Raw genomic sequence first — 26496 nt, 5'->3', positions numbered from 1 at the left:
CGCGGCTATTTAGGGAATAGATTTGCCTAGGAGTTATCTTGGCTGCTTGCCATTGTTGGTCTGATTATCATATATCCCCGGCAGGAACTGTCAAAAATGCCTCATGAAAAGCAAAGAGAAGAGCATTTTTAAATTTGAACAATGGAGATTCTTTTTTTTTTTTTTTTTTCGTCTATGATGGGAAAAATAGCTGTCACTTATAACAAGAAAGATTCGGGGGCTTTTATGGACAGTGATACCATCCGGCCTTAAAAACCAGGCAAAAGCTGGCTCTTTAGGACTGTAAGTCCCGAAGGAGGCTGAGCTGAGCCCCGTCACCTCCAAGAGACAGAATCCAGACACTGAGAGGAATAGAGAGAATTAAAATGACTGTCTGCGTAGGCACCAAGGGTTTTTTTTTTATCCTCCTAATTATTCCGTGTCCTCATTTTGTGAAACTGCATGCATGAGAGAAGCTTCTAGGTTGTTGCTAGAGTTTTGATGGTGAAGATGTTCTTCTGTACCTGGTGATGGATTTGAACAGACATTGTGTGTTTTACATTAAGTGTATTTTTTTCTTTTGACAAAACAAAACAAAAAAAAAAAAACAGCATTATGGAAATAGGGCGAGTGCCTGGTTCAGGTAATTGATGCTGGAACGATTCAAACTGGCAGATAATCAAACCGGCCTGGTGCCAGCATAAAGAAGAGTAGGGGTGTGTGTGTGTGTGTTTGTTAGGGGAGGGTGATCAGACAAGAACAGTTTTGAGGCATGTAAATGCCATGGCGACGACATCTCGTGAGAAATACAGTGAAAATGTTCATGCGACAGCTGACTTCACAAACAAATTCAGCTGTGACTTATTTCCTCCATCTGCTTTTGAATGTAGACATTGTATTTTTCTGCGAGATTGCCAGAAACCCTACAGACGCAGGATGCTCAACCCACATATGGGTTCCATGCTCAAATAGAAGAATATATCATGCTGGTAATTGCTCATTTAGATAAAGAAAATAAATAAATAAAATAAAATAAATATATATATATATATATATATAGGCCCTGTGATTGACTGGCGACCAGTCCAGGATGTACCCTGCCTCTCGCCCAATGACAGCTAAGATAGGCTCCAGCAGGATAAGCAGAAGAAGATGGATGGCTGGATATAATTTAAAGATAATAATAATAAGTATTCACCTGGGATACTCACTTTGCTTATATCCACTAGGCAGAATAAGTAAAAGTCTATTCCATCGCCTGACCTGTTACCTAATACGAAATGAAATGCTTTTCCTGTTGGCTGTAGTAACCCAGGCAACGGTTCCCCTGGAGATGGGCTTTGGCAAATCTCTAAGGTCTGTTTAGCAAATTCCTAATTCGTGTCTCCTGAACAGCTGCGGTGTAAAGCAGCAGTTCATTGCCCTGAGCGGCGATGATGTGTTTGACCAGAGATTAGGCAGATTGGGGCCTTTTGTGCCGCCTCTGCTGTTTACGGATGATAAGTGCCGCTGCAGGCCTTCATGTCTGAGCCGGGAGCTGCAGGACAGGGAGCGGGGGGTTAGAGCCGTCCGAGTGTAGCTCTTCCAGTTTTTCGACGGCGCGTCCTTTGACGCTCCTCTAGCGCGCCGCCGTTCTTTTTTTTAAAAGAGGTTTTTAGCAAACACTCGGCTGCACGAGGTTTATAGCGAAGCCGATTGTCAGCGACTTGCGAGGGATAAAAATGAATGGGTGAAATCTACAAACACAATTTCTATTCTTTTCCCAAACAATAACAAATTGTGGAACTGAATAGGCTGCTTATCAGTTAAGTTCCATAATTGTTTCGCCCCAGAGGGATTTTTTTTTTTTTTTACTCTGGTAAGTATGAATGCATGGGATGGTGGTTTAAATCCACAAATAAGTCAGCAGAAATATTGTTGACGGCAGATATGTTATGAGTAATTGATTGCAAATAGGAGTGTCGGGTGTCAGCAGAAACCCTCCCGTGCAACATAATGTGACAGAGTAATAAAACATGGTAAATACTCAAGCAAGCGTCGATACTTGCAGTATTAACAGGTCCAAATGAAGAATGTATCAAAGTAGCAACGGCAAACGGGCCGTTGATGAGAAAGTTTATTAGCGCGCCATGGACAAGCCAAAGACGTGTGTCGGGTTCCGTGTAAAGTGGCTCGTAGTTTTCTGTTTACTCTGGCTGGTGGACAAAAATAATCTCCTTACTGGAGGTAAGAACAGAATTTGCTCCAAATATGATTATATGATGTTTTTTATTGAGTAAGCACATAAATTACCATTCACATAGCTGTCCGGCTTGTCTTAACTGTAGCCGTCAATGCTAATCAGAAATAAAATTCAAGGCCATAATTATTCACCACAATGGCTAAGGGTTCCTCGGCGAGCTGACGCGTGTATATTTTCAGCAAAAAGCGAGACATTTGTTCTTGTTCCCATGGCTGTGATACAAAAATGATGGTTTGTCGCTTCTCACCTCTTGTTCTCGATATGGTATTTTGGCAGAATATGTTTTCTGGCAGGGTGTCTGAAAACGTGATTGGTCAGAAATATGAAGTGGGCGTGGTTAATGCAGAAATGCAGAAATGTCGTCACGATAATGTCACGGAAGGTTGTGTAGTCGTAGAAAGTTTTGTGGATGAAAATATGAAATGATGAAGAATGAAAATCTGTGTAACACATCTACATAAGCTTATGAAGACAAATGACTATCAATTCTTGGAAAGAGGCGCACATATTGGTTGCAAAAGATTGGCAACACCCTCACGACAAAGTATATGGATCCCAGCACCGTTTACATTGTTGTAGCGTCACGATCAGTTGAAAAGACCACTAACAAAACTCTTTCACTTTCTAGCGTCACTTTGCTGTCTCGGCATTGTCGTTGTTGTTTTTGTCAGATTCCCCTGATGCTCAGTGCTTGTGGTGTGTGTGGGCGGTGCCAATGAGGACCTCTCCCAGAAGTCTTCACCTACGTTTCTCACGCAGAACTTTTTTCTTCTTCTTCCTTCTCTTGGAACATGTCGAGGCCTAAAAAGGAGGATATGAATATATCAAATAATCAAGGAAAAAAAACGAATCTCGGTTACCTCTGAAGACAGAACCTTGAAGGAGGAATGTGTGAAAACTGTCGCTTCTTCCACGGTGTGATCATCTTTTCAATATTTAATAATTCCATTCCTTTAAATTTCAGCTTTATTGAATTATTCACATTCTGTTGCTTCAAGTTACTGCATGTAGACTCTGTGATCTCAAAAGAGGAAATATGACCGGGAAGGGCTTAGTTTTGCCAGCTCAAGGGGGCCACTGTGCTTTTGCGTCTGGTTTGGCTGACTGAAGTGTAGCTGTTGGATAATTGGATTTTCTGTTCACTCTTATCTCTGAGCAGAAATGCAAACACGCAATCACACGGGAGGAAAACAAAACCACGTGACCTTTGTCACCATTCCTTCTCCAAGTCGACCTCTGACCCCCACCTGTCCCCTGGGATTCATCAGCTGATTCATGAGATAAGGAGATCTCTGGCTCTTAAACCTCATTCGGTCCGGTGAAAAGTTTCAAAAACCCTTTAAGGTCACGGGACAACAATAAAGTGAATTCCGTCTTGATTTTATCCGGAGATGGACGGCAAAGGGAAAAGATATTAACTGAGAGGAAACAGCGGAGAGGATGCGAGAGAAACAGAATTGCATGCATACGGCCTGACAGTCCGACTGCCAATTCCAAGATTGTTTCTGTAATGCCGTCACATTCATTAAATCAAAATAACACAGAAGTCACTAAATCACAACACCCATTTGTGCAAATTGTGAATACATGCCCCGTCTGTCCCGTCTACACGACGACAATCAAGCAAAGTATGAAATATCTTTTCTGAATCTGGTCACTTACCATATACTGGAATGTATCCTATTAATATTGAATCCTCAGTCTAAAAAAATCATTTATATTGATCATTGAAAGTCAAACTCACAAGGATGGATGTGTCAGCAGAGTTGATAGATGGTTGTGACCTCACTTGACCTTGCGCTTTGACCTTTTACCACCGAAACCCAGTCAGGTCATGTTTGTGATGATGTACGTGACAAAAACCCGGGCAGACAGACCGACCACCTGAAAGCACAATGCCTGCGGCCATTACTGAGATGGATAGCTGAGAAGGAAATCACCGCATTCGTTCCTGGAGTTTGTAGATCGAGAGTCTTTCCGTTGACATGACAGTTTGATTTTTAGCAGAAAAACTGCGGCTGCTCTGCCTGGTTTGTCAGAGAATTCGTTCTGTGTTTGTTTGTTTTTTTCAGCCGGACAAGACATTTAAGGTTTCACGTGTGGGTGGCACGATGGGGTAGTGGTTAGCGTTTCCGCCCGACAGCGAGAAGCGTCCACTGTTCGATTCTGATTCTCGTGTTTCCTCTCAGATGACGACTGAAGGAATGAACCTCAACTTTTAGATCTCGATGAATGACCATGTGGGTACATGTAATTAGCCAGGGTGTTGGTTGTATCCTTTCATTGTTTACAGAGGGGATTTAAAACCAACGCTTCGCTTATGACCGGGCACGGACTGCTCTGCAGAAAGCCGTAGAGATTTATACGCCAGCTTCACAGCAGATAGATAAATGGGAGGGGATACTCGCTGGGCCAAACGGCAAAAACACAAAAATCACCGCTCACGATGCGTTCAAGGGCTGAGCCCTGCCCCCCATGATTTACCGCCGCAGCCGCCTCCTGCACAAGAGCGACCGGGAGAGAAGGAATTTCATTTTCTTCTTAAGAGAAAGTTTAGAAGGGGGGGGGGAGTTTTGCAACGTCGTATAAAGAGAGCAGAGTCGAGCAGAGACGGGAGTGTAACGGGTAGGAATTAGTTTCATCAGGCGCAAAGCGCAAAGCCAGGTACGAGCCGTAAATATGATTGATGACCTATAATCAGGCCTCGGCACTAGAATTACCCCGCGTTTACTATTTGCTGAGTTAACGTAAAAGGCAAAAGCGTCTTCTTTCATCGGTCATTACGGTCTTTGCCTTTAGAAACTGCCATCTAATGAGCGCCGTCCGCCGTCCTGAGGAGAGTTGGTAATTTAGTGTGCTGTATTATTAATCAGAGTCTCTGTGTGATCCTGCAGCAATTTCAACGCTCACTTCTCCCATATTGCTTCAGGGTTCAGGGTAATGAGTCTTTTTCCTAATGACTTTAGCAGTTGACAGTGAAGACGAGACAGGCGCTTATGGAATCAAAGGTTTTGTCTGGCAGTGTGTGTGTGTGTCCATGGAGACAGGCAAGCACTCTCTTCAAAAGTCTTGCGCGAACAAAGGAAGTAACAGCAGGGAGAATACGAAGGAAGCAAACGGCCCAAAGTGCCACACACACACACATATACACACAAACAAATGCATACACTCTCTGTCCACCTTTTTTTCTAAAAGTCTATATTTTGGCCTTTCTTACATATATTTAGTTTATTTACTTCCCGCAGTGGCATACTGCTTTATCCCACAGCAGCCTAAAACGGATACATGGATTATTGGTTTAATAATGTGTTTGAGGAAACTCGAATATACCTGACGATACTTCAGGCTTTTAAAATGCGTAATCATTTAAAAAAAAAAAAGATTAAAAAATGATGGCCCTGAATTGGCGGCAGTGCAGTGGTTAGCGCCGCGGCCTCACAGCACTAAGGACCCTGATTCGATTCTGACAAGGGGACCTTTCTGCGAGGAGTTTGCATGTTCTCCCTGTGTCTGCGTGGGTTTCCTCCAGGTTCTCCGGTTTCCTCACACGCTCCAAAAATATCCAGGTTAATTGGAAGAAAATTTGGAAATTTGCCCCTTAGTGTCTTTGTATGAAGCCTTGCGATTGACTGGCGACCAGACCAGGATGAACCCCGCCACTCGCCCAATGACAGCTGGGAAAGCCTCCAGCACCCCCGCCACCCTGAGTGCAGGGTAAGCAGCAGAAGATGGATGATGAATGGATGAATTGACTGGGAAAGATGAAGCTTTGAATGATATTTCCATCAATTCTTAGCTAGTTGTGTTCACCTCTACATTTTGGTGGTTACTAACCAACAGGTAATACCAAACCTGGTGGCATTCATGCATTCATTCATGCATTCATTCATTCATTCAGGATTGCTGGAGCCTATCCCGCCTGTCTGGGCAAGAGGCAGCGTTTAACCCTGGATCGGTCGCTCACAGGGCCTCATAGAGAGACATACAGCCATTCACTCTCATTCACACGTCCGGACAATTAATAATAATTTGTCCTTTATTAATACCTCTTGGGGAAAATCATTCTCCGCAATTAAGTCATCATGGATGGATGAACCATGAGCTCTAGGCTGCCGTCCAGCAGCGCCAGGAGAGCAGTTAGGGGTTCAACACTTTGACACACTAGGAGGAGCCGGAAATCAAACCAGGAATGTTTCGGTACCAAAGACGATCGCTCTCCCGCCTACATCACGACGCCCGCATTTGACCTGGTGCCTGTTTTTAGACTGCGGTAGGAAACACCATGCGATTCTGACGTGAATGTTCAAAGAACAGGTTTGCTAGCATTGTGAGGTAAACATCACAGAAATGCCGGTCGCTGGGTTGCATCGTCGGTCAGTTCTGTGTTCCTGTTCATCGTCACATGATTTCATTGTCGGTTCGGTGAAGGAGTCGGTGCTGTCAAATTTTTTTTTTTTTTTTTACTAATGGATTCAGCTTCAGCGCTCGAGGTTTCAACTGATTTCACGCTTAAATCAAATTTGGGTTCCATATTGTCTTTTAAACTTTTACATGCTTAAAAGTTAACTACTTCTGACTTCTCCTTCGTCTCGCCAGCCAAGGAACATCACCAAGACTTCACATCAAGATGAGTGCGGGGAGAACTAGCAGGGAAATATCCGGGTCAAATATATACATAAACCGTGCAAAATCGGTTTATGAGTGTGTGTGTGTGTGTGATGGTTGACACCGCCCCGCAAAGCTTCTTTGGCGTTTTGGACCAGCCTCAGTGAAACATAAGTAATTCTGATAAGTGAATACAGCTCAGGTACTCAATGTGCTAAATGGAATCAAGATGTTTCTAATTGCTAAGATTAGCTCCCGATATTGTTCATAAAAATGATATCGTGGGTTGAAATGCTTCTGTCTGATCCTCAGGTATATGAAGCAGCCAGAGCTCTTTAATATGACTGTCACTCCTCCTCTGTGGCCTTTTGAAAAACACGATGCGCCGTTCAAATCTGTTCCCACGAGTGGTTATAGTTACTAACACCATCGCTCATATATTTAAATGTGTAAAAACAGCTCATTGCACCGTTTCAAAAACCCACACCGTCAACAAGGCCCCGCCGAAGCGCGCCGTTATCCGCCTCGTGTGGTGTGACTTCACGCTGTGAGCTTCCCTTCATCACTATTTTACCTCCTCTCAGCTCGCTCTCCAGAGGCGAGGGAACACTTACACATAAACATCAGGTGCATTTAATCGGTTGAATCTATGAAAGCGTCTTCGTTCTGAACCGTAGAGGAGAAGGAGAGCCGCCGTCCTTACCGAGGAGCCGCGACCCTCATTGGCCGTCTCACTCGGCGACTGTCTTTCTCTGTCAGTCTCCAAAAAACACTTACATTACATTACATTACATTGCATTTGGCAGACGCTTTTATCCAAAGCGACTTACAATAGAGGACATAGGGACTGCAAATACACTTGCAAATACACGATGCACAGGAAATATACAGAACAGTAAGCTTGGGTTAGTGAGTTTTTTTTTTGTTTTGTTTTTTTTTGACAAAGACATACACAAACGTACACACGCACACTGCATAGCCTAACTTGCTGCCTAACCCGATCTGGGGCATCAGTGCAGTAAAAAGTCCTGAAAGAGAACAGTTTTTACCTGTTTCTTGAAGGTTGAGGTAGATGATGCTAGTCTTGTTGCTTCTGGAAGTTTGTTACACCACTGAGGTAGTAGAACTGAGAACAGTTTTGCCTGAGATCGCTTAGAGCGAGCAAAAGGTACTGCTTAAAGGTTAGAAAAGTATTATTCCAGGCTATTTTGAACTCGAGGCCAACATGGTGGCACAGTGGTTAGCGCTTCTGACTCACGGCCAGAAGGTTCCTGGTTGGACTGTGTGGAGTTTGCATGTTCTCCCTGTGCCTGCACACAATAAGCACCTTGGGGTGCCGCCAACCCTCCCACAATCCAAAAACATTTAACCGATGAATCGATGACTCCGAAGTGAGTGAATAAATGGATGGATGTCTATATGTGGCCCAACGACCGACTGGCGACCGGTCCGGGGGGAACCCTCGCCTCTTGTCCGATGACAGCGGGGGATCGGCTCAAGCCCCAGGATAAGAGATCAAGATTATGAATGGATAAATAATTGAATCAAACTCATATAAGCCAAATATCTTGCTGAATAACAGATAGATATTGTTGCCCAGTTGTGGTCAAGTCACATAAAATGTAATCATGAAATCTTCAAGCTGAATGATTAAAAATCACATGACCAGAATGTTTGCACGATAAAACCCAGTATAATACAATTACACCCACAGGCTAACAACTAGCAGCACCCAAGCTGGTGGGAATAAGTTTTCTTTGGATGTAAAAAACCTACATCAGCCTGCGCCAAATTTGACTCAAGTCCAAACATCAAAATTAAATGTACATATGTACTTGAAATGTTCATATATACATTAACTTTCCCCAGATTTGGTATCTCCTGTTGGTCCACAACCACATCCATAGTCCAAAAACATACAGTATCGGAGACTTATATGGAGCCAGGCTGCCAAATTCTCATGTCTTATTGGCAGATAGTCTATAACTTAAAAATAGAGCTTCTCGTGCATTTAATGCCATCTTGTCTGCCCCTAATGATGGGAAAGCGTGATTTATCGAATTAGCTACTGCCAAGCGGCCCGGCCGTTGCGTGGGTGGTGGGGCGGACGGTCGTGAGGAGGACATTACCGTAGAAACGCGGCGTTGAAATTCATGTGATGTCTTGACGCCTGTCGCTCCCGGTGAAGCTGAAGCCGAGGCGTCACATTAATTGCTACAGCTTTCCACTTTCATTCATCCGGCAGCCCCTTCTCCTGGGTGCTCGACGGTCTGTGAATTTGATATTTAGGAAATGAGTGAACCCCCGCTTCACAGCAACTGTCACCTCGGTTCCGTCTCTGTTCCCGTTTACAGTTCGCCGCCACTTCCATAATTAAATTTCAGAGGGGAAGGAATGAGAACGGCCTCATCATTTGGTTTAATTAATTCCAAAAGAGGCTGCATCTTATTTATCCTCCAGAATTCAGCCCCAAAGCCATCTCAGTGAGCTTCAGCCCGCTGGCGGACTGTTCATGCATCAGCTTTAAGTGGAGAGAAGAGGAAGCCATTGAAAATCACTGTTCCATCTCCTATTGCAAACTTTTTTTTTTTTTTTTAAACGCCGGAGAAAGACTCCCAGTGTAACATTAGGTTCCTCTGAGGCTGGGTGGGGCGTAAAGGTAAGAGCTTGAATGCATTTGGAAGGTGTGTGTATGCATGTGTGTGTGTGTGTGTGGAGGAAACAAAGACAGAGGTGGGGCCGAAGCCAGTGTTTGGACGACAGGTTTCCTCCCAGAGTCCAATAAAAGCCCAGGCAGCCATTGCAGATTTATGGCGGCCGTGCCGAGTGTAAAGCATGATTGTAGGGGGATGGAGGGTTGGAGTGCGCCGCTGAGAGCTTACACCCCCTCCGAGAATCGCTGGCTCTCTCCAATTTCACGGCTTTCATGCTGTTGCTTTTTCTCCATCCCCTCTCGCCTCATTATTTATATTTCCCCCTCTTATTAGTCTTTGTTATTATTTTATTATTATTTCGTAATGGCGCCTTCTCCTTCTCGCTTCTTTATAAAGTGTATTTTCTCTACACGTTCCCTCTGGTGCGGCGCACAACTTTGAAGGCAACCGCTGTGTCTCTTGCCTAGGGGGCCACAACTCTCTTAATGTCAATTTAACTCAGAATAACATTTTAAATCCTTGTGTTTGTGGGAATGATGTTGGTGAGCAGATGGCAGCTTTTTAAGCATTAAGGGAATGGCAGAAATGGAAATGGCGTTAAATGGGGAATGTGTAATTGTGAGAACAATATAGAAAGTGATGGAAAATTGCATAATTTTTCTTGGTTAATCGATACAAGAACTCGCAGATTGGCTTTACAACACCAAAAAAAAAAAAGGAGCAGATGTATTTTTCACTTTTAGGTTAAGATGGACTCTGTGTTTTGCTTCTGCTACCTTCATTAAGGTAGGAAATGAGGGGACTAATAGGTGCTCCCCGCACAATGCAATCAGTTAAACAAACACAAACAAAACCCGGCTTCCACCATAAAACCCATGTACAGCGCAGAGTTTCCATCATCAGAACATTGTCCTACTCTGTTACCGCTGTGCTGGTGATCTTGTTTTGGAAAGACACGTGTTGCCATAAGAGCCACCAGTCAGCTGTTCCCAAAGTGATTAGAGTTTTCCACCTGCAGCAGGAAAAAGACCTGCTCCCTCCCAAAACACTGTTTACACAAATTTTGCAGGAATGTGGGCGTGCATGTGAATTTTCGGGAGTGTGTTTGTTGTGTTAAGGCGGGTTCAAGGATAAGTTGTTTTATTTCGCCAGCAGCTTTGGAGAGAAATTGAAACACCGGGTTTTTTTTAATGTATTTTTTTTATTTGTTTGTTTCTTTGAGGTGGGGAGCGATGGATAGAGATTTCTGATTTGCCGCAGGCGTATTCGCTAGCTTCTCTGCCGCATTAGAACTTTTATTTCCTTTCAGAAAGATAGCTTGGGAGATAAACAGAGGGGGGGCATTGGGGTTGTGCTGAACAGAACCAGGGTGATGCTGCTCCGTAAACAGCTTTCTTATCATATTGAAAAAATATGCCCATTTTAGTGGCCGTGTTTGGCTTCTTAAAGTGCCATTTACTCTCGCATCTGGGAGTCTGACAGCATGACAGAGTCATTAGGACACTTTCCTTTTGATAATCTTCAGAGTGGGCAGTGGTTTTTTTGCTCTGTGTCACTTTGCCAGAGTGAAACAAGGAGTCACGCGTGGTCCGTTCAGGCCCGGAGCAGTCATTTTGTCGTGCCTGTCAAAATGAGTTTTTGTTAAAACGCACCTGATGTGGGCAGGTTGTCCCAAACACAGTATAATCAGAAATATATTTGGTAAAATTCATGCTGTTGAGACTTGCTTAATAGCTGTGTAAAGAAAGGCAGTTATCGTTTTTTTTCCATCTGTTTGGCTTCTCGCTATTGGCCAGCTGTCTCATTTCTATTGCACACATGGGTACGGCCGACTGCCGACCAAAGTAAACCCCAGCTGAACTTTGACCGCCAGTTCGCCCAACACTAAGCTGCCTCTGCGGCAGCGCAACGCACGACAGCCGTTTGAAATAATGTCAGTCGGAGGACAGCGATGCCATTGTCTTACCGTGTCTTAAAGCTCCATAACACTAAAATATAAAGTTGGCTCTGTGCCGAATAACCTTCTGGAGTAGAAGAGTCATCATCCAAATAAATATGATTTATTCATGGCATTTTCTCTTCTATGAGGCCTTTTGTTTCTTTACATGTGTTTAAAAAAAGACTGCCTTGTTGCGCAGGAGGCAAATAGGCCAAAAGCAATTTAGTCTAGTTCTTTTGTGTTACAGTATCCAGTATGTTCTCCTGGCGACACCCTGTTTACTCACAGCGATTAGTTTGGAATTTAGTGCCTTGTTATTTATCTAGTTTACTGCAGTTTTTCAGAAATATAGGTGCAAGTCCATTAGGAGAAGAGATTACGACCGACTGAAAAAAATGCTTTTATGCTCAGTTGTCAGTCTTCCTGTACACACCGCTATGGACATGGCTCGGAGTAGTTTTCCAGAACCATGTGGTGAGAATATCAAGATGTGCTCTTCCTTCGTTGTGGTGTTGTGGATAAACAGGTGGTGTTTTTGTTTCCATCCACAGCCTGTGTTTTTGGACAAGCAGCAAACTTGTTTTCGGATTATGAAATGGCGTGTTTTCTTCTGGGCCTCTTCTGGGCCTTTCTTCTGGAAAGTGGGAAGTTTCTCAGTTTACTGAAACTGAAACTGGAAAATACGACCAGGCCGTTGTTAATATGATTTTGCTTCACGCTCTTGCGCGCTAATTTACATAACTAATCCGAAATGGCAGTCAAAAATTGCACGTGACTGGAAGATCCCAAATAGGGGCGGTACTTACAAATAGGCTATATGCAGGAATTGGAGTGGCATGAAGAGCATGCAGCTGAAAAAAAAAATGCACACAGACCTAGCAGTTCATCTCTCCATTTGGTTTGCAACATTGTGGGATGACACTGTTTGCACACAAACACACGCAGAGTCTGTATGTTGGTTCTGCCTGGCGGGAAGATGCTGGCTGAAGCAGTGGCAGCAGGCAGCAGCCACCCACAGGCCGCAGCGAGGATCCAGAGCGAGCAGTGGGTGGGCTGAAGGTCAAGTCAACCCTGGACACACAGGCATTGTTCTACATGGACGTTTTTGGGTGGCTGTGACTCGGGAGTAGCGTGAAAAAGTCGTTATAATCGCGTTTTGTAGGCAAACAGGTACATTCGTTTCAGATGTCATCGCACGCATACTTCCTATAGGTGCTTAAGTTGCCGTAGTTGTTCAGCAATACGTCCACTAGAGGACAGGGCAGAGTTCAGAGTTCACTAACGCATTACATTTCAGAAAATAACTGACATGGCAACGGTGGAGCTTGTGATGATGTACTCCAGTGGTCCCCAAACTACGGCCCGGGGGCCGGATACGGCCCGCCTCCACATTTTGCCCGGCCCCTGAACAATACCAGAGATGCATTTGTTTTTCATTCTGGCCACGTAATCGTGACTTGTACATGCATAGTACGTAACATTCTATTCCACCCTTCTGCAGTCTGCGTCTTATCTGACACCCCTCCCTCAAAAAAAAATCCCGGACACGCCCCTGTCAAATAACACGGAATAATGGCGAAAAGATTAGGTAAGAGAAAAATGGATGCAGAATGCAGGGTATTTAACTGGCAGTGGACAAATGATTATTTTTTGTAAAATTCAAGGAAAAGGCTGCTTGTCTCATCTGTCAAGAGATGAGACAAAGACATTATTCATTAATAATGTTGTTATTTATTTTCTGATTTTTTTTTTCTTGTTAAGATCTCAGAAAGGGTTAATTATCGGTTATGTGTGGCTTTCTGGAAAACAATAAATGTTTACGTCTAGACACCTCTGCGATCCTTACCCTTTTCTGTACAAACTGGCCCGGCCCCCCGTCAGAGAAGGGAAAAGTTATTTGGCCCTCGAAGGAAAAAGTTTGGGGACCCCTGATATAAACTCCAAGAAAGGGGCACAAAAAGAGGCAATGCAGTTGATGCCGTTGGTCTGTGTGCCCACTGAATACGTGGATGGAGAATTCCTCTCCCTGGATATACCGACGCCACGTTGTTATTCTCTGTTCCTTTCGTCAGTCGCATTCGAGCATGGCGAGCAACGCTGCCACCCCACGCCTTCTAGAGGCATTGCTCCGTTTGCCGCTTACAGCCATGCATCCGAAAGCTCCCCGAAAACGACACGAAAGAAGACACAAATGCGTGTATAACGTTGAGCATCAATAACCTCTCAGATGTTCACTAGTTTCAGGTTGGGCGGTGAAATCCCTCCTTTGCGAGTTTCAAATTGTCCCAAAGAAAGAACCACGAGGTCGAGTCCGCATCTTTCATCCTGCCTTCGGTGTATGAATAACTTTGACTCAGAGGCTACTAGCTTAGCCTTAGACCGGTTTTATCTTTTGGCACTCGGACATATTTGAGCAGGCTGTTGAGATACCGCAAGGGTTGGATCTCATGATTGAAGAAAATGTCTTTTTTTTCCCCTTCCATTTGGTTTCCTTAAGTTATTTGTCCATAGAGTGAACTATTCATTGACACAAAGTTACCAGTATCTAAAACTCTATCCCCTCATAAAACTGAAGGTGGAGGTCAGACTGAAAATACAGAAGGACACACAGAAGGGGAAGGTACGAGTCAGCGGTCCGATAGCTCCACTGGAAGACACGCAAAATCATCTTTAAGCCCAGAGGCTGATATGTGCCAGACAGATAGCCGTCGGGTTTCTAGACCCCTCCGCCCTCCATCCCCCACCCTGCAATTAAAGACATACTTTTGAGGTTCTGCAGATTTGGCAGCACCTCATTTGTACTTTGCTTTGGATAAAGGCAGCTGTCAAATTAATAATTGGGATTTAACACATGACGACCCAAGCCGCGGACTTCAATAAAATTCGTCCCTAAATGTATTTCAAAGCGTACGTGTTCTCCGTGTGAGTCAACAAAGACGAGGCCTCACCAGCTGTTTGAGAAGAGCAGCTTTGTTGAATGAAGAGGAGTGGGAGGAGATGAGCAAGGGGTCTTCGGAGACGTACAGAGATGCATGATGTCTTTTCTCGAGTTGTTACGCACCAGATTCCCTGAAAAGCTGACTGTACTCTCTCTCCTCTCGGAAGCGCAGCTATTTCAACACACCAAATCGTTGGCTCCACAACTTGAGTTCTAGTGAAATGCATCCTGGCATGTTGAAACATCGCAAAACGAGATTCGTATTTGGATTATATTTTGTTGTGTGATTCGTTCCCTGACCTCTGCTTCAACCCGTCCTTCCGAGGGGCAGCGCACGTTGTATGAGCTGCAGAAAAAGTGATAGTACCCTCTGCAGTAGTATTTCGAAGGCAGGTTGCTTGAGATTTCCCTCGAGATGCCGCAGTCATTGTTTAATGTATTTGAACCCCGACCCACTTTTTGGTTGGCCTTTTTCAAATGTCTCCCCTCGGAGATTCTCTTTCTTTCTTCTTCTTCTTCTCCTTCTTTCTTTCTTTTTTTAATGATTACATGAACAAAAAAAAAGAAAAAAAAAACGTGAGCGAAATTCATTTTGTATGCCCTAGTTTCGGGAACTCTGTTAATTAGTGTTGGAAATTAATTCTGCAAAACACGAGTTCCTAGACCAATCAGAGAACGCAAAGACGTGACTCTGTCCACGGCACATTAGAAAGGCAGACGCGTAAGGGGATTCTTTTCAGGTCAAATGATGTCTTGATATATTGAAGAAAACTCTATGTTTAAGATTTTCACATAAGACATCTCCATTCACGGTATGTATGTATCCGTAGATATAATCAGAAAGATGCTACTTAAACGACTTGCTTTGGATGCACCTGACATGCAAACCACCAAATCCGTGCTCGCATTATTATATTGTTGACAAACGCTGCTGCAGAAGTAACAATGTCAAAGACGCTGACTTGACACTAACCGTTTCGGTGTTTGATTCCAGATGGCCACTTCACCGGCACCCCTCCTTCATACGGCTATGATGCAGATCGCGCGGAAGAGCAGCGGAGGCACCACGACATCCTGCCGTACATCGATGACTCACCGTCCTCTTCGCCGCACCTCAGCTCCAAGAGCCGTAGCAGTCGGGATACTCTCTCATCGGGATCTCTGGAATCCTCCAAGTCGGTCAGTATCCTTATTTACCTTTCGGTGCATACCGTCCGTGATTTAACAGCTGCATTGTTATTGTCAAATTTCTTTGAATATTTTTCTCAGTCAGATCTAATTATTATGGGATATTTCATGGTTGATTAATTTACTGGAGGAAAAAAAAAAAAGATTAAAATAAATTATCGGGATATCAAGAAGACAAGCTCCTTTGACTTTGAAAACGGATATTCTTGTGCATGGAAAGTGAAACTTATAGTTTTAATTGTATGATATTATATTATATTATATTATATTATATTATTATATTATATTATATTATATTATATTATATTATATTATATTATATTATATTATATTATATTATATTATATTATTATATTATATTATATTATGCAAGCATAGCAGGGACCTGTGTTTTCAAGTAAGGTCGGTTTGATATCATGCAGAGGGGCCTTGTGAAAGTTCAGCAGTGCAGGTTATTTTTGCCTCTACCTTCACAGCTTCCAGAACATCTCTACTTGTACACGCAAGGCTTGTTGGCTTTTCGGAGAAAACGCACTGCTCTGAGCATGTGCAAGAAGAGGGAGTGGGCGTTATTCCCTAGATACACAAACACTACCATTGCTTTCTCATTGTGATATTATGCCCAGTTGGGGGCAGAGCTAGTATGATCAAACTCCACCGTGACTTTTTTTTCTGTCATGCTGAAATGGCCGAGAGAGAGAACTTTAACTTACTTTTAATCATTTTTTTATTCCCCAATTTTAACCGTTACACATCGCACTTGTGCTGCTCAAACTCGGTCTGAGAAGTTGCAGGTCTCAATGAACCGGTTTAGGTTAGGGCAGGGGACGGCAACCCGTGGCTCTTGCATCCTCACATTACGTCTTCAAGTGGCTCTGGAAAATAAATCATAAGTATTTAATTGAAGTGTATTTTATTTGTGTTAGTTCATTTTTTTTTAATTTTAGTTCTAAATTGGAAGATTATTGGGATCTTGAAATATTAAAATGAAATTATATTTATTATTTTTCGACACTCAAAATAAATGTCACACTCGCGGAAGCCGGTATAACCGCCAAAACGCCGTCAATTTGGCGAGACTTTCAACCTCGGTTAGGCAAAATATGGAGAAATGTGAGAAAAGAAAAATATCTGAAGAAAATAGAACATTTAATGATGCCTGGGCAGATTCATGGTACCTTCTTTTCCAAATGACTCTTTGCCTGGTAAAGGTTGCCGACCCCTGGGTTAGGGTGTTTAGGGTGCAAGATTTTGCGTTGGAAAAATCTTGTATTCCAAATGGCTGTTAATTTAATGTGACTGTTCATATACACTACATATTCAACGCTAATGTAGATATAATGAGTGAAAACTCACAAAAGGCTGATGTTCTCTTCAGATGAGCTCCAGAATTGGTTTATAATGGTACTGAAATGGACACTGTTGCTATTTTTAAACACCCCAGAATATTATACTGCTGAACCCGTGATATAAGAACTCATCCACAGTACAGCCATTGTGTGAGACGTATATGACCGCATGATTCTGAAGATATGAGTTGAATCTCTTCTCGTCTACAATGCATACCGATGTAATCGTCCTCGGAAAGCGGGCTGAACTATTTCCGGAGCAGGCCAGCTTCCGCAAAAAGTTCAAAACCGGTTTTAAATGAGAGCTGCAAAATCGCTAGGTTTGACAAAAGACAATATCATACGGCCCATTGTCTTGGAAGCAGTCATCCAGTAAAGATGAAGAGTCTTCAGTCACTCGGGGCAATAAAGAGAATTACCTGCCACCTCCATCAGACGCTCACCTTCTTCAGCCTTTTACCTTCCTCCCTGATGCTCTCCGAGATCCGACACGCAACGAAACATTCGTGTGACCCCGAGTCGGCGAAAAGGCGGATGGACACAGATGCTCGATACGTTTTTTCCATTATTCGTATTCATTTTTGTTTAAGGGCATCTCACCGTCACTGTTTTGGCCAGAGGATTTGTAATAGACATACTAGAGCCGTCTCGTCCATTAGATTGGGGATGGGGTGGGGTAATGGAGAATTGTAATAAGCTAATACTGTCTCTCTCTAGTGTGCCCTTAGAGGAAGTAATCGCATCAGTGGCCATAGTGCAATATCAGTGACACCGCCCCCTCAGCCCTCGCTCGCTGTCTGAGCTGCCGACTTGAGTGCTTCTCAATCTGATTGATGGCCAGATTCTGCCAATAACTGATGAGTCCCCCGAATGCATCTGACCTCTGACCTGTGACTTTTGGAACTCTCGCTCTCATTTTCATTAATACATGCGAATCTGCGCCCGAATGCTCGACGGCAGGTCGACACAGGATTCGGTCTCGGGCGCCATAAAGTATAAGGAGCAGAGGTTGTTGATTGGCTGAACAAATATGTAACGGACCGATATAATTGAAGCATCCGGTGATTATCTAACTCACCAGTCATTTCAATATACATCTTGAAAATTGAGTTACCGTCATTCTTCCTGCCCTTGGATGTCCTTGCACAGTCCCCTTGTCAAGCATCATCTACACCGGTTGATGGCTCACAGCCCTCGTGAGCTCCGATTGGCTCATTTTTCAGAATTTTGTACAAATATCTCATGTTACATTGCTCTTATTATGTGTAAAATGATACATACTTAAAGGTCATCATAGGGCAGCGTCTTCATCGACATTCTCCCTTGAGTATCAGTGCAGGTGTCAAGTTGAAACCTGAAATCTAACTTTGAATTATTCCGTCTTTCTTTCTGCTGCGTCAGTTATTTTGACTGATAACAGGATTTTTTAAGAAAAGAAAAAAAAAGCTCGTGAAACTGCAGTCAAACTTGGTGGAGGGATGACTCTTTGGCAACAGAAACATGCAAATAAATTTTGTGGCGGATTTATTTGAAATAGGAAAAACCCGACCGGCAGTCGATAGGGAGAGAACAGGAAATTAAATAGAGTGATGCTGAACGACAGGCAGCAAAAGGAACTCGGGAGGATTCAAACCAGACACCTCACAGACCATGAATTATTGACGTGGGCGGCTGTTTTTCTTCCTATTCCTTATTCCTGTCTTGTCTGACATCACGGCAAAGACGAGCAGCAAATCCTCTTATTTTTGCTTTTGATCGGGAATTATTCTCAGAAAAAGGCCACATTGCTGCAATTACGTTTCCCCAAACTTTGCATGCGCACATCATTATTAATCATTAATGTAGGGGCACTATCCTAAAAGCCAGATATATGGCCCCCTCATAAAATCGGCCTCAGTAAGTTACCATCCTAGAATTTGATTACTTTAAACACAAGCAGTTTTGACATCTGGACAGGAAAGACCTCTACATTTTACTCACTATTATGCAATATTTTTATTTTTCACTGGCTATCTCTATAATAAACTATATATTGTGTGTGTGTGTGTTTGGTGTATGCAACCAAGTGTGTGAAGCGTATGTGTGAGCGGGCTTCTGGCGGCACGTACATGCATGAGCGAGCATACCGGGTGAGAGACAAAGAGAAATGTGCACGATGCGAGACAAATCTGTTGTCTGAACTCAGTGAGATTTAGGCTTAATTTACAGCGTTTGTGTGTGTAAAGAAACGTGTGTTTGTGGGGTGACTGCCGGTTAAGGGTAGAAGATGAGTAGTTTGCATGCAGACTGCGCCTGTGTGTGTGTGTGTTTGTGTGTGTTTAGACCAGATCCAACATCATTGTCTAACCACAACTGGATTCAGTAAGAAAAAAAAACAATATATCAACATCAACAATAATCAGTGCACCCTTTCAGTGGCAAACAGCCATCAGCTTCTCACGCTGTGTATAATCTGTATATTGTGCAATATAGCTGAGAGATTCCTGGAAACGGGGTCCTTGAAGGGCTCCTATTGTTCCAAAGCCGGTAGCCATGTGTTCGGGGCCTACGGCGTCTTAAGATTTCCTCTGTGTGGAGGCGCTCGCTCTCAATTTCTTTTTCATCGGCTGATGCAGAATCGCAGACAACCTGTCAAGAACCGGCGGTCGCATCTGGCCCGAACACAGTTGAAATTACCAGAAGTACGGCTGCATTAAAGAAAAATAAAAAAATAAAAAGCAGCGGATAATACTTAGTCAGCTCTATTACATCTCAGGCACACAGAGAGGGGAAGCAATTTCTTTTGGTATTTCGGGGAGTGAGGGATGGTAGAACAGGATCCTTAGGAGATTAGAGAATAAGAAATGAAAATTTAGAGGGGTTGGACATGAGTTTCTCCATGGATGTCTTTACTGTTTATATAACCTGACAGTCGTCTGCACTTCAGAGACGGAGCTGGAAAATAATGTTATTACATTTCCTGCTTTCCGTGGATGCCTCTTTGTGCGTATTTCTCAAATAAACGTACAGTTTCTGCAGCTTTTCCTGTGAAGGCTATCAGCCCAAGCATTAATCATAATGAAATGCATGTGCATGATGGAAAATATAATGTTAACTTTCGCCCGTATCCAGAAAAAAACATCGGCTAGCGAAGCCAAATGGAACAAGATCAGGGAGAATGCCTTTTATTTTATACCTTTTGATGACCTGAAATGTCGGCAGACAGCCCTTTAGTCTGAAGTCAGAGATGCTCATTAGCGGCTGGATCGATGAATAAAAGATGATATGTCTGGAGATGTGGGTATATCCTCGGGGAGTTGTCTGGGGTCTGAAACGATGAATAAACACTTAGCTCCCGTCTCCCCTCTGTTTGTCCAGTAACTCGTGTTTGGACTTGAACGTCTCCGACCGGTCCGGACGCTTCCAGCGCACCGCGATTTTTTTCACCGCTAATATTTTCCGATGATAATTCAGCAAGAGTTATGCTGATAGACTTAACATTCGCTTGTAAACATCGGGGCTCTCCATTGCTACGAGGTTTTACACTTTGTCTCTTCAAAGCCCCTCGAAAAACCCTTTTACACACACTTTCTTCATTTACCCAAAGGACGCTTTGTAAAATAAACATAAAACAGATTATGATAATAAGTAAGTCCTATTTGAGTTCAATTTAAAACATTGGAAGGACAAATTCTTTGTTTTTTTGGAAACTGATGCTTTATCCGAATTTTGTGCATGAGTCATATTTTTTAAAAGTTTGGACTGGGTTTAGAAAAGACCGGGAAAGTTGTGGAAAAGCTTGAATGTTCTCCTGAGAGGGGAAAGAAATTTTTAAGCAGTGATAGTATCCGAATGGATTGGCGGAGTCGCAGGTAAGCAAATATGGAGAGAGATTAAACTGTTGTCTGATAAACTGTGCAGGTACATAGCCCAGAAAATCTAGGACGATTCAAAATACAAAGTGTTTCCTTGCACCATGACATTCTTATTTTACTGTCCAAAGGAAACCTAGATAGATAGACAATAAGCACAGTATTGCAAAGAAATGCGAACAGTATTAGCAGGATGTGCAAATTGAAAGAACAAGTGCAAATTGAAATGTAAACAGATGTTTTGACTGGATGTGCACTTTGAACAATGTTGCTAGATGTGAAATTAACAGTGCTAAAATAACTGTCAGTCACTGTCACCATGAAGGTTACGTCTTCCTTCCGTCCAGCAAGGAACATTCTGCATGTGTTACTTGCTTCATTTTGTAATAAGAATATCAGAATATCAGTGTAAAATTCAGATGAGCCTTATGTTGTTTGCTTGTTTTTTCTAACTTGAATGTTTAGCGTTTGTACTGTACTCGGATGCGGAGGGTTCGAAAAGGTAATGCCATTATATTCTATATCTGATTTTTATATCTGAGGAGAGGAATTAAAAAGCCATGTTCTAGAAAATCACTATCCAATTTCAATGGTTTTTTTTTGTGCTTCTTGTTTTTTAACCCCTCCAAATTCCAAACTCCCTTCTTATGTCGTTCGAGGGGATGAAACTGAAAAGGCGATGTTTTGCAGCCTGGTGTTACACACTTTTCATCACTCAATGGGATGTGAGAAACTGCTTCCTGAACCAGGCAAAACTGCCGTGTTTCTTTTACTTCCAGTAATAATACAGTAATGCAGCACTCTAATTAGCTAATTTCGATGCACCAGCACCTTTTTACCATTTGTATCAGCTACTTGATAAATCTACTTCATCATGCTGCTGGGAAATGATCTGTTTCTTCCCCGCCAACTATAAAACAAAATAAATAAAAACAATTGTGCATCACAGTCATTCATTCACTGAACCATTCCATCACCGCTGGTAGACACATGAATAATATCAGATCAGATTGGAGGTTCTGTCCCCATGGTTATCGTAGCCAAAGCTGAGCTCATATGCTTTGCGCATTAATGTCTTAAAATATCCAGCAATCGTTCTTTAAACTCGGGCCAGAACGGGCGCAGAGTTCTCCGCATTATGCAAACATGTCAGACCGGCACGGGCGTGTTTTATGATGGCAAATATTCAACGTTTATTCTTATAAGAATTATCATTAGATTATTTTGTTGTTATAAACATTTGTAAAAGGCTGATCACTGAGGTATAAGCAAATCCCAAGCATCCTTCTGTTGCGATTGAATTTTATATTATATTGCATTTGGCAGACGCTTTTATCCAAAGCGACTTACAATAGAGGACATAGGGACTGCAAATACACTTGCAAATAAACGATGCACAGGAAATATACAGAACAGTAAGCTTGGGTTAGTGAGTTGTTTTTTTTTTTTGTTTGTTTTTTTTTACAAAGACATATGTACACACAGTATGTACACACGCACACTGCATAGCCTAACTTGCTGCCTAACCTGATCTGGGGCATCAGTGCAGTAAAAAGTCCTGAAAGAGAACAGTTTTTACCTGTTTCTTGAAGGTTGAGATAGATGATGCTAGTCTTGTTGCTTCTGGAAGTTTGTTCCGCCACTGAGGTAGTAGAACTGAGAACAGTTTTGCCTGAGATCGCTTAGAGCGAGAATTTATAATTATACAGTCCGTTATAATCTCGGCCTGTATCATAACGTCCGGGACACTTGTGCTTTTACATATATTTAAAGTGCTTTGCGCTATTGCTAAATTCACCAATGTGCAAGGAAAAGCCACACGGCCGTGGAGGCCGGACAGAGAGGTGCCAATCCTCTCTTCGGGGGAAATGAGGGGTTTCAGCGAGATGCCCAAGGACACTTTGACACAACCTTTCACGAGCAGGGGGATCAGACCAGCAATCTTCCGATTACCAGACAGCCGGTCTATCCTCCGAGCCGTGCCACTCCCTACTGGCCCCCCCGCTACTTCACGCCTCCGCCCCCCACCCCCTCCCGGCCCCCCCTTGCAGGAGAGGCTTCGGGCCTATTTGCTCCTTCCTTACAATGGATGCATATATACTCTCGGATTTCCATGTAAGTACACGCTTAAATACGAGCTGAGGTACATTAGATATGCATATGGACGGTGGGGTTTTGACATGAAGGTTTTCAGGGAGGATTTTCTTTCTATTTTGTGTTGTTCAATCTCGTCTGTGTGTGTCAGTCAGTCGGGAACCATCCAGAAATTAAAGGCGGAAATGTCCTCAAAACCTTTGTTTCTTACCGTCACGAGTAAGATATTGAATAATAATTCGCCTTGGTGGGGGTATATCATGCGTGCCGCACCTCCTCCCTTTTAACAACGGGACAAAAACGGCCTGTGGATGGAGTGTACCGAGTAGATTTTTTCAGCTGAAGTGACAGACATGTAATCTGGATGGTGTGAGGAAGCTTTTACCTGCTTTGGCCTTCACAACCGCAACCACACAAAGGGTTTGTCTATGCAGTATCACCTTGTGCTCACTTGCACACACACACACACACACACACACACACACGCACACACACACACACATCGCCATCATCATGACCTTTCCTCATGGGCATGATAAAGACCACTTGTCATTCATGATCCACGACACTTCGGGCCTCACAAGCGAAAGCCTTTTGACCAAGTAAATTACCAAGTAGATATAACCGCTGTCTCGCTTCAAAAAATGCCTCATGTTTCTCTCATCCTCTCCTCCTGGCACCGCTTCTTCATCCTTCCCTCTCCTCGTCATCAGTTGGCCCAGCCGCGGTTTCCGTCTGGCTGCGGCGCCTCTTCCGTCAGTCCTAGATGAAGGCACCATCCATGTTTCCTTTTCCTCCTTCTTCAATGTCTCCTCTTCGCGTCCGCGTCCCTCCATCCCATCAGCTCACCCACTCCCCCCCCGTATATTTTGTCGTGCTCGTTGCCCGAAAGACGGAAAGCCTCAACGTCCCGACCGGAGTGTGCGCGCACATATTTTTACACCAACCACCGCTGATCTCCCTCGGGACGCCCTGTCTGTTTGAGTTATATCAGAGTTCATGGTTAAACAAGAGAGCCGGAGGAGTCTTCTCTTTCATGCTCACACTCCTCACCGAGCTTTGACCGGACCCAGGCAACGGAGCCAGGGAGGATTTCTCAAAGATGTGTCCGCGTTTGATTTGGTAGGCCTCCTCAGAGGCCTCCTGTTACCAGCTGATGCTGAACATTCAGTGCCGCTGATACGTGAATAGAGAGTTGAAAGGGAAAAATACATGAAAAATGGACTTGTATTCAATGCACTGTGCAGCTGGGTATTTATGGGATATCATTGATGTTTACAGACGGAATGTGATCTGGAAAAAGGTTTGGAAATGAGGAAGTGGGTCCTGTCTGGGATCCTGGCCAGCGAGGAAACATATCTGAGTCACCTGGAGGCGCTGCTCCTGGTGAGTTTACACACACACACACACACACACACACACAAATGCGGACATAGTGGTGTTTACTATCTTTCGTTTACATTTATACAACTTTATACAACCGTGTCAACTCAATTCCTACTGTTAGTGTAGGAACCCGAAATCCATCCCGAAATCCCAGGCATTACACTGTAATAAGCATTGCAAGTATGCAAAATGTGGGATCCAGATTTCTAGCCCCACACTAAAAGATAGCTCTTGGTAAGAGGCCACATTTTTGTAAAAAGTGTATCATAGAGAAAAGCATATGTTTTTACTGTGGTGGTTTCCCTTCAGTTTTCTCCAAAGGAAGATTGCGCACATTAAGCAGCATCGACAAAGAAACAAACAAAAGAAATAAAAGGTCCCACAACTCTGATATATTCATTATATTTGTTTCAATGTCCCCATGGTGGGACAATTAAAGCCGCATTCTGTTATATTCTATATTTATATTTCCTTAATGGCTTGTTAGATTTCCCTCTATTTGTGTTCTTCACACAGGATGTTTTGAAAAAAAAAAAGTAATGATACTTCCTGTTTTTAACTCATGGCACACTGACATCGTACTCCATTTCAGACGGATGTTAAACCTTAATTGAAAACACCGGCCGACACGCTCCGGTTATGAACCGACCAAACGTGACCGTCAGAAAATAGTTTCTCCGCTATTGTAACAGTGTTCGGAGGATGATTGATATTAATTTGCTGCGAAAATAGAGTCGTAAGTGCTACTAAATGGCGGTGATCGCTTAAACCACCAGTCAAACGCACCTTTTACCTCTCACACTTGGCACAAATTTGTACCACCGAGGGGTATTAACACCTTCGGCCCGCGCGTCTTTGCTCCTCTCAGCCCATGAAGCCTCTGAAAGCCGCAGCAACCACATCCCAGCCAGTGCTCACCGTGGCCCAGATCGAGACCATCTTCTTCAAAGTGCCTGAGCTCTACGAGATCCACAAGGAGTTCTACGACGGGATACTGCCTCGCGTCCAGCAGTGGAGCCACCATCAGCGAGTCGGGGATCTCTTCCAGAAACTGGTGAGCGAGAGAAGTCAGTTCGGGGCACCGAGTGACCGCTAAGTGAAAAGAAACATCCTCTGACATCGGCGGCCCGATGTCCCCGCTAATGAAGTGAAATGCTGGGCTGGCAGTATGAGATGCCCGCGACCCGCCGCGGCCACAATTCCTCTTAACAAAATCACCCGGCGGAACCGAATTAGCCGTCATTCGTCTCTTTGATTTTGAGGCTTTTGGAAACAGTATCGCAATTGTGTAAAGTCAGAATCATCCCTTTCTTTGTGTGAGTCAGCAGCGAATCGAGTCCAAATGTACACTCTGTTCCCTTAATTGTTTTCACAATGGGTCAATTACCCCCGAATGAATCGGTTAATTCTCTCCAAAAACGCTCCTCCTCATCCTCCCTTCCACTTGTTTTTTTTGTATCTCCCTCTTTTCTCCGTCTCCCGGGCCCGCCGACTCGCACGCAGAGGGAGGTGTATCGGGCAGAAGGGGGGGGACGGGGGTGATGGGCTGGGAGGCGGGGGCTCACAATGCCGCCTTTCTGCCTCAGGCAGCTGAGGCCATCGTGGCTCTGTGTGCTTTGTGTCTCAAAGAGGCTGCTATAAATAGGAGCCTCTCTCTCTCCTTCCACCTCGGCTCGTCTCTCTTTCTCTGTGTCGCACGTTTACGCGCACCCCAAAAAAATACGCGCGACGATGCCGTCGGAATATTTGTTATTGCTTAATTTATGAAATTGAGGATTTTCTGCGCTCGGCCAAGGAAACAGAAAAAAAAATGCAAACTCCATGTGTGCAGCTTGATCGTGAACTCTGAGGGGTTATTTTTCCAACAAAAGTAAACAACCTTTAGGCTTTTTTTTTTAACATAATATGTGCCTTTTTTAAACCGGGAAATATCATTTACGCGCTGCACACATGACAGAGACTCCATCCTGCCTGTTGCGGAAGCTCATGACAGCCAATTGAACAAATGGATTAATGCGAGTCTCAAGGGAAAAGTGGGAGTTTTTGGCAAAAAAAAACATCATAGGAGCTCCAAGTGGAGAGAATGGTTATTTTATTTTCGTGTAAACGTGAGCGCAGTCTGTTCGGCACGCAGATTTCTCCGCTGCCTGTCTGAGAATGATCCGGGTCGTGAAATAAATATCTGAGCAAGAAAAAGCTCTTACCTCTAGTCATTTTTACCATTTTAATATCAAGCCAGCTAACTTTAACCCTCATTTTTGATGACAGCGA

At 43.6% G+C, this 26496-nt stretch overlaps 1 protein-coding gene across 1 annotated transcript in view; it reads left to right on the top strand.

The window, feature by feature from the left end:
* bcr (BCR activator of RhoGEF and GTPase) overlaps window positions 1–26496 on the top strand; it is a 93738-nt gene that overhangs the window by 37549 nt on the left and 29693 nt on the right. Inside the window, exons 2-4 of the mRNA XM_086152465.1 lie at window positions 15352–15536; window positions 24121–24225; window positions 25094–25279. Of these exons, the coding sequence (XP_086008591.1) occupies window positions 15352–15536; window positions 24121–24225; window positions 25094–25279 (476 nt within the window). The remainder of the gene's footprint in view (window positions 1–15351; window positions 15537–24120; window positions 24226–25093; window positions 25280–26496) is intronic.

Source organism: Fistularia commersonii, chromosome 9, assembly GCF_037954325.1.
Source record: "Fistularia commersonii isolate RoL2024-O1a breed Wild chromosome 9, RoL_Fcom_v1.0, whole genome shotgun sequence".
Lineage (NCBI taxonomy): Eukaryota > Metazoa > Chordata > Actinopteri > Syngnathiformes > Fistulariidae > Fistularia > Fistularia commersonii.
Note: the sequence above shows the minus strand (reverse complement) of the source record. Positions and strands in the feature narration are given on the sequence as shown.